Here is a 15,914-nt window from a genome sequence, read left to right as displayed (position 1 = left end):
AACGCTTATTCCAAGAGAACACAAAAGCAAGCACGTTTTCCTCACCATATAATGTTTTTTCATTGAGGGCTGCAGAGGGGGTTTTAATAGGTTTAGGCACATGTAAGCCAGTACCATTGTGGGAGTCTTTAACCCCTACCCCACTCATTTGCAACTGTTCGTACACATCGGGATTTTTTCAAGGTCGCAAATGTTTGCTAACAGTTTAAGTGTTTTTTTTTTTTCTTTTTGCTAGGACGTTTTGATCATGGAAAGTGGCGAACGACCTTGAACGAATCCTGACAAAGGCAACATTTGCTACCTTCGCACTCGCAAATGTTTGCTGCTCAGTGGGATGGGGGCCTAAATATAAGCGCTGGGTCAATACAGAGCCACAAACATGAATATGCCTTTTGAGTAGAATGTTTGTGATGACATTTTGCTTGCACCTCTGCTCAAGAGATTGTGGTAGGTTTATGGCGTGTGGTCTTTCTGTGGCACCCTAGTCCTTCAAACTTAGGTTGTTGCATTTATTAGTGAACCACTAGATGGCACAAAGTTCTACAAACTGTCCCTTTATTCCACAGAGCCAGGCCGAGAATCAGATTGCAAAGTAAACTGGCATAGGTGCCAGTTCACCCAAGACTCTAAACCAGGAATGTCAAACTCTGGCCTGCGGGCCAAATTTGGCCCATAGTGCAGTTATATTTGGCCCGCCAAGACAAATTCTGCATTGACTATGTGTCAACACTAAAATTACAAATTGTCTTCACTAATAAAGATGTTGCAAGTAAGTTTTATTACCATTTATCTTTTTTTTAAAATTTAACCTTTTACTAGTCTCTGATTTCAAAACTAGTTAATCATCAGTTTATTGCGTAGACTATACTGTATATGAGGGGTGCTCAGGCCCGGTCCTCAAGATCTCCTATCCAGCTTGTTTTACATGCATCCCGACTGCAACAGACCTGATTTGAATCATCAATTGTTATCAGGCTTTTCCAAAGCTTGCTTACGAGCTGATCATGTGCTGTAGTAGGGCTACACCTAAAACAGTCTGGATAGGGGCTGTTGAGGATCTAACTTGAGGACCCCTGCTGTATACAATATTATACATTCATACATCTATTTGGATCGACAGTCACAATGGCCCTCCAAAGGAAACTATGACTATCATGCAGCCCGTGACAAAAAAAAAGAGTTTGACATCCATGCATGGATACTCATTTCATCCAAATCTGAAATATGTCATTGAAGGTTAAGGCTGCAAATAACCAATCAAAATTCAGATCATGTGTCAGTGTTTTTCACGCTATGTCTAAAAGCCATTATGCCATGAAAGCAGGTCTTACTGTATGTGGGGAGAAGGATGGACTATTTGGGCTCGGTGCTGATGATATGATGAACACCTCATCTGGACCAATATCAAGCTCGGCCAAACCATTGGAGGAAATGTCCAATTCTCTATTCTGGGAAGTGTCACCACCAACACTCACTGAGGAAAGCGTTAAATACTTATCATGCAGAAATACAATATAATACAGCATGTACAAAGAAGCATTTTTTTTTCCATCCCTTTCAAATCCTTTTCAACCTGTATTCAATTGAATAAACCACAAAGAGGCTACTGTATTGAATGGTCAAGCCAATAAACTTTTTTTGTTTATAAATATTCTCTGATTTTGAATTCTATTGAGCTAATGTACAGAAGTGTATCTTCATAAAGTTTAATTTTCAAATGTACTATATATAAAAGATACACTGCTCAACAACAAAATATAAGCCCCCCCCACCCTTCGAGCAAAGGGCTCTTGTATAAAATTTCCATTCAAAGATGGCACAAAACAGCCTAAAAAAAAACGACACTAAGTGCAAGAACTAATATTGCGCATATTTTCATAAATGTTAATTCTGTCCACGTCCATCATACCTGTTTATCTCCATGCAGCTCTCCGCTCCACATTCTCCTTTTCAAATATGTGATTTCACTATATAGGCCTTAGAAGCCAGTGTTGCCCCCTATGTGTGTAATGCAAGACTGACTGCCAATCTTTTATCGCTGTTGTTCTGCGCACCAAAACTGGAACTTAAATCTTTACAGACGGCAGTGATAAATTAATTGTACTCATCAATCACTACTATTTATCCTGCTCATGTAAAAACAGACTTACAAATATTGCATTGTAAGTATTTTCATCATATTTCATTTTCATTCGTTATTTTTTGCCTTTTCCTGTGGAAGTGTAACATCTATGGTACAGTTTACCGTGTCACAGAAAACAGAAGATTTCAAACTTGAAAGTTTGTTCACTTTCCTGTTTCATCTATTCAGTCATTCTCTATAGCGCTCATCCTCGAGGGTCGTTGTTGTGCCCCCTCAACTGATCATTAGCAAATTGCAGAACTCATGTCGCCATTCGGTCACACTTAAGGACAATTTGGTGGTCACTTGGTTGTTCTCACCTGTGTGCGGTGGGCTGTACTTGTTTGCCTGATCCCTGATCAACTCCTGGTTGGGCTGACTCTCAGCCATGGGTTGCAGCTCACTTACCTCCACCCTAATGTTCTGAATTGCCTCTGGCACCTACAACACAACAGGTCAAGCTGAAACGGCAAAACTGGCAACAACAGTGCTTTAGGCTTTCTCTATGGTGAGTAACCCTTTTTTGGTTTGGAATATTCAATGGATGTTTGTGCAAGTGAGAGCATTAAAAAAATGTGGCACGACCACTCAGTTTATTCTCTGTTAGACAACTACGGTAGTGTTTTGGCTGAATCCAATTGACCTTAGTAAAGCGAGGAAACAATAGAAAAAAAAAAGGGTCGAGTTGCGTATGTACCTCAGTGCTGGTGGATGTGCAGGAGCTCTCTCTTTTCAGACACAGTTTGGGCCTGTAAATAAAAAAAAATTCATTTTTTTTTTTTTTTCAAACGTTTCAAGGGTCTTTGTTGTGTTGTGTATATCATGGGATTCACGACGGTTTCATTGAAGCAATTGCTAAAATGAGATTCCTACATCATTTTCGCGATTAACAGTAGATACAGTACACGTCTAATTTAATTACACTTAGACTAGGTGACATCTATGGCGACTACTAAGTAATGGGGTATTTTCGATAACATTGTCAAAATAACTGCCCATCTATTCACCCATTTTCAATTGCGTTTTCATCCCTTTCTTAACCCTCAAATGAGCCAATGAAGCATGCTGAAATATTTGAACAAGTACCCTCTTATTAAAAATTGCTCTTACAGCTGAATGAGTCCATTACCAAACACCGGTCAACTGAGGGGAACGCCTGCTGCGACTCTTTCCCACCTTTGGCTGTTTTCTTACCAGAGGGGGCCCTTGGGCGTTAATCTCAGCACCACTTTGCAACAGTCAAGACCTTGCCGCTCTCATCATCTTCTACTGATTTGTGGGAAGTCGTTTAAAATAATAAGAAACACTTCAAGAGGAAAAGGTTTCCACGGAGGCTGCTCGTGTGCTTACGCTTTCATGATCACGCATTTCCTGTCTTTCAAATAACTTGGCTTGTTACTGTTGATTGTGGTTTCATTTTATTGAACATGTGCTTTGAATTTCCTCATGATAAATAGTTTGAACCTGAGCAGTTACCTGGTAGATTAAACACCCGGCCCTGATTTACTGAAATGCTCAAAAGAGGATGCAAACTTGTCTCTGCACACAAACTGATGCATTTTGCGTGTTGTGGAAGGAGTATAATTGCTTGATTTAGCAAACAGAATGTAATTGATCAAATTTGACACAAATTGCCGTGGCTGATAGCACATCTGTGATTGGCTGTCGGCCAGTTCAGCGTGTACCCCTGCCACTTGCCAAAAATCAGCTGAGATAAGCTGAACTGAGGAAATGCCATCCAGAAGATGGATGGATGGAGCCATAAAAAGAACATGTGAAACGTAGGTGTAACACAACCACCAGATTAGTGCGGGGGAAATGAGAGACGATGGGAAAACGTTTTCATCTGTGGAACCAATTTTGAAATGCCACCGAAAACGATTGACACATACCACCTTCTCTTTAGGGAAGGCGTTCTGAAGCTTCTGAATGATCCAAGTCTGGTGATCATGAGATTCAGCAGTCCTGAGAGCTGACTCATGCATATTGATTATTCCAAAGGGCTGCCAGTTTAATATTTACTTCAGATATAACACATTTGCTCACATTACCTATAACTATCGTTGTTGAAAAATCAATGAGATGTGATAAGACTCTCATTATGTTAATCATTTCGCTTAATAGTTTAAGGATGAATTAAGTAGAAAACGGATATCACAATACAACCTTTTTACAAATATAAACCTCTGCAAATATTAAAATTTGACCTTCACAACACCAAGAATATCACAATGTTCTATTCCTGGCGAGCTATTTTTAGAAAAGGTCCGAGGGATACCGTGGTCCTTTGGAGCTGAACTGTGCCCATGTTGGTGATCCCTGATCTAAGGGCTGCAGTCACAAGAAGGTCATGCCATATCTCCATACATCTAATTGCCAGGCACTACGGACGAGTTAAATCAAACAAAGCATGGCTTTTAAAAGCCTTTGCTCTTTTTTCTAAAACGATCACAATTAATTTATCTAAAATCCAAGTTGATTTTTGCTACTTCCAATTCAATCACTTTAAACTTCACTTGCACCATCAGAACTGCCTATAGTGCAAAACGCTGTTTTAAATACTGAGCTGCTCGCCACTTTTTATACCAACAACCTACGTAACCCGTCATTAGAGTAAAAGTACACGCAATTTGGAATCTTATTAAATAAGGCCCTAAGGTACACAGACGCATTATAAATTCTTTTCAAGATGCTGACCTAACCCTACACTTTCCTCAGGAGGGCAAAACAGCCATCTTCTTCAAACTAATAGTATTACAAACCATCTCTTTTTAAATGAGCGTAGGTCTTCATAATTTCTTTCGCTTTCTGTAATGCTTTAAATGTTTTATGCAAGTCACTTTGTCTTCTACGTGTATGTGCTCTACAAATAAACTTGCCTTGCCTATTGTGTAGCGAGTAAATTATACCCCTTGACTATATGACAATGCTACTGGCACCAAAGCCAACACACACCGAATTTTCTTTCTCCTTGTTGTGCATTTTTCACCTCAGTTCCCCGCCGATTCAGTTTCAGGCGGCCTGTTTTGAGCGCAGGAATTGAGGCCAGGTGCTGTACCTTGAATGCCCCACTGATTATGGTGAGAAAGCTTCACATCAAGGGAGCCGCGCAGTTCCTGCCAAACCGAACTAATCACCACATCACGAACTGGGACTTCCAGCTGAGTCAACATAACACATTTGTGTATGTGCTAGGCTGAGGGTTTACTATAAAACCAGCAGACTTTCAACCGTGGAAGAAAAAGGTATGTAGGACTTGTTAAAAAAAAATAATACTAAAGGGGCATTTCACTTGTAGTATGTACGTGTTTTCTAAGTTAACAGATATTACCTGAATATGCCGCAGAGAACACTGGTAAGTATCAAAGTGAAGAAGGCAGCTCCACTCACAGCAGCCAGTAGAAAGTCTACCTTGGCAGATGTGGAAACAAAGCTTGCCCGTTCCCCACCTGGCTTGGTCAAATTCTTGTAGTGGAAGAGAAGGGCAAAGCCCCGACCCCAGTGAGTGGTGGTGATGAGCTCCATGATTACCTCCACCATCTCCTGATTAGAGCCAAACACCAACTGGCTGCTAGGAGGTCGGTTTGACCCACAGAACCTTGAGGAAAAGGTGATGAGATCGGAGATATAAAGGACATCGTGGGGACAGGCGTCAAGCCCTGACTGTTGCGTCTCAGGGCTCACAGGTGCAGTGTCACTGGATTGTGGCAAAGTAACTGCGGTCAGTGTAGTCGTGCTTGGCATGGAACCAGGGTTGAGGTTCATGCCAAGGCGAGAAGAGGAGGCCGTGTTGATGGCCTTATCTGTATTTGACACGGCTCCGGGATGGAGAAGAGAAGCCGTAGGAGGAAACGTAAGGCTATAGGAACCATCTATAGATCTTTTGGCTGAGTTGAACACTTTGGTTGACTCTTTGTGGACCACCACCGGCTCCGTCTCACTGTCTCGAGAGGACTGCTGAATCTCTGGGGCATCCCTCTGATCGATCTGATCGCTATTTTCTGATAAAGGCTCATCCAATGCCAAACTGTTCGGGGCATAATTCAACTCATCTCCATCATCCTCCTCATAACTAGAAATGACTGAGTACTGTGGGGAGGGCTCGTGGCTTTCAAAAACGTCAAAGTCAAATATTTCAAGGATAAGCTGATAATCCACGGGTACAAAAAACTGCCAAACGCAGTGGGTCCCAGAAGAGTAGTTGTAAGGGAAGCCAGGGGAGAGTATCAGTCCTTGTGCATCCACCACATCCACCTTGGCTCCACAGTCAAAGTACACCTGCAAAACAGATTATTAAAGTCAAACCCCTTCCCTAATGTTGGCTAGTTCTGAGGTGCATAAAGGCACGTATGTTCAACAACTTGGAAATAAATTTGAAGCAATGTGGATAATTTTGCACAAACTAAAATCAAACTGTTACATAAAAACATGCCAACACTTTTGACGGTAGCACTTTAAAAATCACAGCATCACATTTATGTACAATTTTGTATTCAAGGAAAGCATTCTGGATTTGCTTTAGCTATTTTTTTTTCCTGCAGATCTTTGAATGAGGAAGTGTCTGCTTTCCCGTAAGAGGAAAAATGCTTCCTTTACATTTAAGTGGTAGGACATGTTCTTATATACAACAGTTTTAACTAAATGCACAGTAAACTTTAAACTGTTTACCATAAAAACTAAATCTAGTCATTTTCTCTCACACATATACAACAATCAACAAGGGTAAAGTGAAAAGTTTGGATACCACAAATCATTTCTTTTGGACTTAAATATTTGACTGTTAATCTACACAAAGAGACGTTGTTAATGTAACTTCACCAACCTCAGTTTGTATTTACAATTTTCTTAAGCATGTTGACTATATTACCTTCCTAAAGGTGATTCATATTTTTTCAATATTGGTCACAGTGTTATTAAGTTCTCAATGGCGACGGTACAAACAACCAGGTTATATCATCAAATAATATCTTTGATTGAAGTCTAATAGTTTCTTAATATAAAGCAGCTTGGAACTGAACTATTCAACTCTGCCTTTATATTAAGGCTCATGGCGGGTTGCTTGGGTGACCTGAGGGAGTTTTTTTTTTTTTGAACACGCTTGCAGTAATTCTTCACAGGTGGTTGGGGAAGGAGGGAGACCTGGGCTCTAAGCAAAGGCAGATGTGTGGCTGGGCCAGGGAACAAAACATCAGCCCTTTGTAGGAGACTTTGTGTTTATGAGTTTTCAGTTAGTCTCACTTTTGGTCCGTGGGAATGACCCAGATCGACAAACCCAGAGACCAGACAGGTAACAAACAATGTGTAATTTAGACTGGACGATAGACGGATGGATGGATGGATGGATGGATGGATGGATGGATGGATGGATGGATGGATGGATGGATGGATGGATAAAGGCATACTGTATCAGACCGATCTGACAAAATAATTTGTGTCGGGGAGTGGGAGAGGGCAAAGGGAAAACATGAGTCTCGAGTTATGAATCTAGATGGATAAATGAACAATCTGTCAGTAGATACAATCTAACAGAATGGTGAAACACTTTACCTGCACTTCCACCTGGGTTAGCTCCTGTACATTGTTCACCCCAGTGAACGAGAGGAGAGCCTCCTTATGTTTACAAGTGGGGGACTGTGGCATGTGTTTATGCACAAGGGCTGCATGATATTTTTCTGCCAAAATTAACATTACCGTTTTCACACTTGTCACTGTCCAGTTGATGGTGAGATAGTTTTGTGGCTTCATGTGTAGTATCCTAAGTGGATGACTGTTCACCTAACAGCCTTTATGGGGTCAACTCAGTCTCAGTTACTCAGTTACCCGGCTACACGCCTGGAGTACTACTGAGTGGGCAGTGCAAGTGCAGCATGTCATGCTCTAATGCAATTGCCTCCAAATGTCAATTACTAAAGTTATTGACTGAGAAAAACATCAATTATGGGAGGAAGCTGATATAATTGATACATTTTGGTTACTCTCTGCAAATATATAGTTTGTACTTGTAGTCAACAGGTTTTTCTTTTTAATTTGTTTGGATACACCACCTCAATAAATTTGATTGAACAATCACGGTGAATGACATTTTCAGATTATCACATTAATATCTCATTTACTATTTGGGAATTATGTTAATTTTTGTAGAGTACCTCCATTGTATGGGGGGGGGTAAGCATTTGGACATATAATCATTTACACACTGTGTTTAGAGTCATTAACAATTATCATTGTGAAGTGCGGTATCATTTAAAGCATTTGTCTGAATATGAGAAGAGAGTATAAACCCAAGACTTCACAATTTATCATTTTTTTTGTCATCTTCACTGCCTCAGTTATGTTGCTGCCTCCCTGGACGAGGAAGTCCCCAGGGGTAGCGCTCTCCAGCACACCCTCCAAAAACTCCAAAAAGGGTGGAGTGGAGATGATATACAAAAAAAACGTATCTAGTTTAATTGCAATTCATGAGCTAAGAATACATTGAGATTGCTTATTGTGCAGCAGGAAAATTGTAATTATTTCATTGTCATAAAAATGTAATTTCTTCAGGTACACGTTAAATGCCGCAGTAAGATAGACATTGCTTCAACCAACATCTATATTGCACATTGCACATTTTTCCAAATATCGTGCAGCCCTAGTGCATAGGCACATACAACAGTCAGGTGCTGGTAGTGTGGGATCAAGCTATTTCCCTCCAATGTTACACCATTTGTGAAATTCATACTCTGGGCAACAATTTAACTAGACTTTGATTCAGAATTTCCATTATTGCATCGGTAACAATCTACGTAGTCATGCCAAAAAAGCCAGTTGCATTGAACTATAAGCCGATTTGGGGCTCGGAGTCTTTGGAGCAAGGTTGCGCAATAGGGTGAACCTATTCACAATGTAGAAGAAGAGGAGTATAGTGGTTCCATTCTAAAGCTGAACTATACAACCTCTAGTAAGTTATTCAATTGAATGATCTGTTAGTTTTCATTTTTACTAAATATAGCTTTTAAAGAGGCTAAAAATGCAAAGAAATGTTTAAATGAAGAGAATGTATTGTCTCTCCCACTGTGATAGGGGAGCTGGGAGGTCCCCTGCACTGGGATGTGCATGGTAGACTACACATGAAGGGGCCCCAGAGTGCAACAGTGTCCAATGGAAATGGGACATTCTTATAATGCCAAACATCTTAGTTCTGTTACATCACAGGCCTCTCTACTGGCGGGCCGCTAATTATTCAAAGATGCCTTTTCTCATGGCACAACAATGGGCTGCAGTGCCGTTTTGGTGAGCGATAATATTTTAATGAAGTGATGCTAATCAGTTGAAGGCAAGCTGAAAGTTTACATAAGAACTGACAGGTCATTGCGACCCAGTTGTGAGATTGATGGGCTGGCTCCTCTGGATGGATGGATGGATGGATGGATGGATGGATGGATGGATGGATGGATGGATGGATGGATGGATGGATGGAGATCAACTGAAAACAATTATGTAAAAAGGCTTGACTTGTTAAGTGAAACCTAGGACGAGCTTGCCGTTGGCGGGCTTGACAAGGGGCAATGTGTTTAAATCTTTATTTTAGATCATTACGTATTCAAATCAGGAGAAATACATGTAGTCAGTAATGAGGCTCATAAAAGGATATACCTATTGGTAAAAATGAAAACAATAAAAATAAAATGTGTGTTGAATGTAAAGCTGGTATTAGAAAAGTGTTGGTATAATTCTAAAGACAAAGAAAACTATGGCTATACGGTATTGGACCTCTGACTTAATAGGATTAAGCCACACGTCGGCAATCTGACAGTCTAAATGTTTGGCTGCAAAAGGGATTTTTTTTTTTTTTCTTTCACCACCCAAGCTGACGACACCACTGTGAAAACTTTGCAACATGAGCTGGCTTCTGCTGAACCACACACACTCATCTGGCTCATAAACAGGCTGGCGGGCCTCTCAAAAGGGGGCAGGAATCCTCACCAGGCCTGTTTACTGGAGGAGAAAAGTGGCACTGCTTCACAGGCTAGCGCTTCAGCAGCAGCAGTCCGTTCAGAACATCAATCACGTTGTTTTTTCTTCAGTGATTGCTCAGGACTGCATAGCACCCAACTAACGGCAAATTTTGTTAACCTCTTTTCTTTCACTTTTAACCCCAAAATACGTTTGCATTTTGACAGTAAAACTCACAAGAAATAAATCAGAATAAATCTCAGCACAAACAAATGCAACATTTGTACGGTTTCTACACATTGAAAATGTATACATTGAGTGGATTTGTGACTAATAAGCTAAAACTACTCAAAAGCTGTTTTAACTGTGCTCTAGTGTCAATTTCTAACAAAACCTTTTCTGTAATAAATACTTCCAAGATAAATTGTGTCATTATATATTGAACTGATTACATGATCCTATATCAGAAATTCGGACGTATCAGATGATTCCAGAAATTTGAAGATATTTGGCATATTTGCCAATATCAGAGATGGCAGAAAAGATATCAAGTTTTACAGCTGTGGTAAGCACAAAAACACCTTTTTAACACACACACCTCGCCTGTGATGTCAATGACCCCCGAGGTGGGCATGTCAAGCTCGGAGTATACAAACAACCAAATTAAGCCCTGGCATTTCCAGAGTCACCCTCGGTGTCCACTCAGGAGAGGGAGAGTGCGGGGGAGACAGAGAGACAGAGAAAGAGTGAGTGACTGAGTGAATGGTGAGTGAGTGAGCGAGCGAGTAGATGCAGGTTCTGCCTTTCATGACTGCAGCATAAACCTATTAACATATTTTCTTTAAGAGCTTCTACTGCTGTGGCGCCTATTGAAATGAGCCGGTGAAACCCTGTAGAGAGTAGTTATCATTGACACACATGGTTAAAAGCAATTTTTAGAAATTGCTTCCAGATCTCTGATTATAACCTACTGTATCTACACAACACAAACAACATCTCCACAGAAAATCTCTACGGTGTAGTTCCATACTGTTCTCGTGGACTTAAAGTTTACATCATCATCATACAGATATTTATTCTGTGTCCTCCTGATGAAAGTGTTAAAATAAAGGCAATGGTGCTTTTGTAGTTTACGTCATCCCCACTTTTAACCAAATGATCAAAAAAGAATGGATGGATGGGTGGATGGACGGACGGACGATCCCATCAGTGGAAAGGATGACTCTTGATGGAAGTCCACTAAAGATTTCTGCCAAGGCTTATCCTTTCGATCGAAAAATCAATAAAGGAATTTTGGTGCAGATACACGACATCTATTATAATCAAATTCTTCATTCAATTCTATAAATACAAAATCTATAAAATGTGCATGAGTTTACAAACACTAGCACCATCTACAGGAGGGGAGCCTATGAATTTTTTTTTTTCATTTTTGCAAATTTTCAATGATCTCCCAAGCCTTCCATCTTAGTCTGTTTCTTGCTCTCTCACACACACACTATGTCCAGTATTGCATCAGCCGGTAATTCATGGAGTGACACTGCTAGCACTGCTAATTGTTACATGGTGCTTAAACAATGTCAAATTTTGTGGGTCCATTTCAGTAGTTGATTAAAACATATTTCATGCTCCAGTGACTATTTGCATGCGGGCTTTGGTGAAAGCAATCTCGAGAATGTGTGCTCATGGTAATGAAGCAACATGTCACCCAGTACAACACTTTGGCTCATTGATGTGTCTTTGATAGTTTTTGAACAATGGAGCTCTGTAGCAAAGGGGAATCCATCAGACTCTGGATGCACTTGTTAGTAGCTTCCACTCAAGCTTGGATTTGGCCTCGTCAGTAAATTTGCTGACAATAGAAACACTATATAACGCTGAACTTGTGTTCACAAAACAGATTTATATGATGCACTCACAATGACCCGGATGGGTTTAAAAGAAAAAAAAAAAAAAAGTCTGCCACTAAATTCCAACTATTGTCTTCATGACACAAGCTATCAACTCAGTGTCCTATAGCCTTTCCAGGATCACTTCATCATGCACTAAGAAAGTAATGTTACAAACCTTTCTCTTTTCAAGCGAGATGGTATCTCAGTGGCCTATTCATGTTCAACTGTGAGAGACTGATTTCAGTTCATTCAAGGGATGGAATCATGACAAACAAAGTTCACTCAGTTCAACCGGGGATGAATATCCCCCTCAATTGTAAATCAAGCATTCAGACAACCATTGCAAGGCATCATAACAACATTCACTCTCGGTGCATACCACCGTTTCTTTCTGATGGGGATTGAGTAAATCCGGAGCTTGTTTATGCTGTTCCAAAAATCAACTTAATACAAAAGGGGAGCAGTGGACAAAGGCATCATTTAGCATGCCCCCTCAGGCAGAAAATTGCAAAGATAGTGAGCACCCTATACATACAGGAACTAAAACTGCTGCTGAGCCGCCATTGCCCATCAGCGGAAAGGACGACTCTTGACAGATGGAAACCCTCTAAGGATCTCTGCCAGGGCTTATCCTTTGGTATGTCGACACCAGTAAATATGGAAACATTCAATCTCTAACACATAAAGCAAACTAGTGTAGGAGAAAGGACCTATTTTTGAAGCAAATGCTACTGTACGCCATTAGACAAACACACCTCCATGTTTGTCTCATCATCAAGACCCTCGTACAAGTATTTAGTGACAAATGAAGGGAAATGTTGAAAATGAAATCGAGGGGTATATCAATATATATTTAAAACAGATTTTTTTTATCGATTAATTGAACAATCAGATATAATTTTAGTCATATTCAAGTGTAAAAGCACTTTCCTTGATTTACTGTTCATTAAAAATGTTTTGTTTATTAGGTATTATTTATAAATTAAAAACAACATCTAAACTCAGAGTCAAGTAATATCACACAAGAAAGAGTTGTTGTTTCCCAAAGTGAAATCAGAAGATTTGGGCAATATTTTGTTGAAAATGTCTCCTAAGATTACTCAATTACTAAAATATGAGGAGATTTGACAATTGATTTGTTGTTGATTCATTGTTTCATTTTGACACCTCTAATGTGATCTCGCAATGTAAACAAGTATTATTACAATTCCAGAGTGAGCACTTTGAGCCAGATCCCCATCAAAATATATTTCGTTCTTTGTCTAAAAACAACATCATGTAGTTTTAAATCTGAGTAGTTTCTAAGAACACAAGAATATTCTTTGAAATGACAATTCAAGTGACTTTTTTCATAAAGCGAAAAATTTGTATTGTGACATTTCACCCCCCCCCCAAAAAAAAGGATATTGACTATATAAAACTTAGTCTGGCATCATAGCTGTAAGCACACTTGACCCAATTGCTTAAATGACTCAATTAAGGAGTGAGATTAATATAATATGCAACAAAGTGGGAGAAACCTATATTTAAGCCTCAAGCAATGTAATTTCTACTTTCTTGTTTTAACCTAATAGAATGTTTGAGAGATTCCAAGTCAACACAAGTTACAAACACTTCCAACTTAAGTGGCAACTGGCTCGGTGACAAATAAATGTGACTCAGAGATGACCCCTTACTGTTCACACCACAGATGTCAAACTCAAGGCCCGGGGGCCATAGACGGCCTGTCACATCATTCTATGTGGCCCGTGAAGACAAATTGTGCATCAAATTTGTGTGTCATGACTAGAATTGCAAATTGTCTTCACTTTTAATATCTTTTTTTTAATATATTTGAACAGTTTTTACTCATCTGATTTGAAAACGAGTTATTTGTCAGTTTGTTTTGTAGCTTTAACTGTATATAATATGAGGTGCTCATACATTTATTTGGGTTGACAGTCATAATGGCCCCGAAAGAAGCTATGAGTACAATGCGGCCCGCGAAAACTACAGTCTTCATTTCATTCAACAAATAAAACTTTGGATTCTCCTGCTCAAATATGGAGTAGGGAAATAAAATAATAATCATAATCAAATTCATAAAAGCTTTAACAATTTGGAATTCAATTCGATTGGAATTAAAATTATGCTGGCACTGACACTGATTTGAAAAAAAAAATACAAGACCATTCATAAAATGATGCAATATCACATTTTGAAGACTAAATTAAATTGAAATTGATTTAAATGCGCCACTTAAGCAAAACTCACGAAAAAAGCGATTTCTTATGTAGTTTCTCAATTCAGCGTGAACTTCATGACAGCCTGGCACACTAACCCTCAAACTACAGTGTATAAAAAAAAAAAAAAATAATAATAAAAAAGCACAGAATACAAGAATATTATCTTTTGAATGAGTGTCTTGCTATTAAGATAGCGGTTGTAATTTTGGGATTTACAATGTTATGAAAGAACAGTCAAGCACTGAAAATGAATTGAGACAAGTGCTCTGATTCGTGTAGTGCATGCCATGCCTGCTTGTAATGTGCTCGCTGCAGCTTCCTTAAACGCTTATTTTTCTTGGCTGGATAGTGGCTATAGTTATTTTTTCAAGGCGCAAACCAATGTTCAATATACATATTTACCTCACTTAGTTAATGCCTTCTCGGTGCTATAGATTCTTAAGTAGCGCGAAAAGATCAAACAATACGTTTTACACTGTAAATTTTACAGTGACCATACTTACTTTCTGGGCAACGCATCCCATCAGGAAAAGAAGATAAGCTGTGATAAAAACATGCGCTCCAAGCGCTCCAATGCTAGTAGTCATTTTTCTCCAATAGTTTTGACTTAATGCGACGCACAAGTGATCCGTCTCCCGTTTCTCTTTCCTCTCGTTCACCTGAAGTATCGGGAGCGCGCTTCCATCGTTCATGACGCCTACACAGGACCCAGACCCCCCGTACCACATCCTTTACAACAATGCAATTTGAAACCCACAAACACGAAGTTTGAATTGCATTGAACGAGTTATGATTTGGAGAGTTCTTGCAATATTCTGCAGGAGATGCATGCATCATGCATGAAAGATTTCAACACCTGTAACTAATTGACTTTTGGGCTCTGCAGTTGTGTGACTTAGTTTCATCTTAAAATGAATATAATGCAGTAGATAAGCGTGGGGAAATGACAATTTGAGCTCTGACAAAAACTGTTTACGTTTTTTTTTTCTTCATTTTGTTTGCCACTATAAGCCTATATAAGGGTCCCTTTGTTTGTTGCATTAAATACGAGCAACATAGAGTTACTCAGATTTACACCGAGGTTTAGTCAGCAAGCAATAAAAATAATACTCTTTTATATGATGTCAAAAGAATTATATATCGTCGACGAAACGATGCGTTTTATTTGAGTACATATTGTGTGTCGTAGGTTGTTTTAAAAAAATACCGCTAGATGGTGCCACCGTACACTTTATAATATTTCTAAATCACTCAAACGTCAGAAATGTACATTATAAATCCATCAACGACCTTGATGGATTGGTTTTTCTATTTTATTTTATTAGGCTTCTATTGTTTTGCGTTTCACCTTTCACCCAGATCCCCGTTTTAATTGCATTCAGTGCAGTGGATTACAGGCCTACTCCCGGTTTATACATCAGGCGTTATATTTAGTGATTTAAAGATCTATAAGCAATATTTTGAAGCCATGAGTTTGCCATGTAGCTGGTATCACATGTATGGATGTTTATTACATTTGAACATGATTTGGGCTTTTGAATAACAGCCTAAACATGCATTTTGTAAAACGCCACGTATAAATATTCATTCATTCATTCATTCATTCATTCATTCATTTATTTATTTATTTATTTATTTATTTATTTATTTATTTATTTATTTACTTACTTACTTACTTATTTTATTTATTTATTTATTTTTAATTCATTTATTTATTTATTCATTTATTTATTCATTCAT

The 15,914-nt window shown here is 39.0% G+C and overlaps 1 protein-coding gene across 1 annotated transcript in view; it reads right to left on the bottom strand.

The window, feature by feature from the left end:
- The window catches only part of LOC147057791 (uncharacterized), a 19,265-nt gene extending 4,251 nt beyond the window's left edge, over nucleotides 1-15,014 (bottom strand). The window contains exons 1-5 of the mRNA XM_085910055.1: nucleotides 14,678-15,014; nucleotides 5,454-6,400; nucleotides 2,820-2,871; nucleotides 2,443-2,563; nucleotides 1,332-1,474 (exon numbers count right to left, since the gene is read on the bottom strand). Of these exons, the coding sequence (XP_085766181.1) occupies nucleotides 1,332-1,474; nucleotides 2,443-2,563; nucleotides 2,820-2,871; nucleotides 5,454-6,400; nucleotides 14,678-14,902 (1,488 nt within the window). The 5' untranslated portion in view covers nucleotides 14,903-15,014. The remainder of the gene's footprint in view (nucleotides 1-1,331; nucleotides 1,475-2,442; nucleotides 2,564-2,819; nucleotides 2,872-5,453; nucleotides 6,401-14,677) is intronic.
- Between the last annotated feature and the right edge of the window lie 900 nt (nucleotides 15,015-15,914).

The sequence above is a fragment of the Syngnathus leptorhynchus genome, chromosome 4, assembly GCF_054491065.1.
Source record: "Syngnathus leptorhynchus isolate UIUO chromosome 4, UIUO_Slep, whole genome shotgun sequence".
In the NCBI taxonomy this organism is placed as follows: domain Eukaryota; kingdom Metazoa; phylum Chordata; class Actinopteri; order Syngnathiformes; family Syngnathidae; genus Syngnathus; species Syngnathus leptorhynchus.
The sequence above is the reverse complement of the archived record's forward strand: the minus strand, read 5'-3'. Positions and strand labels throughout refer to the sequence as shown.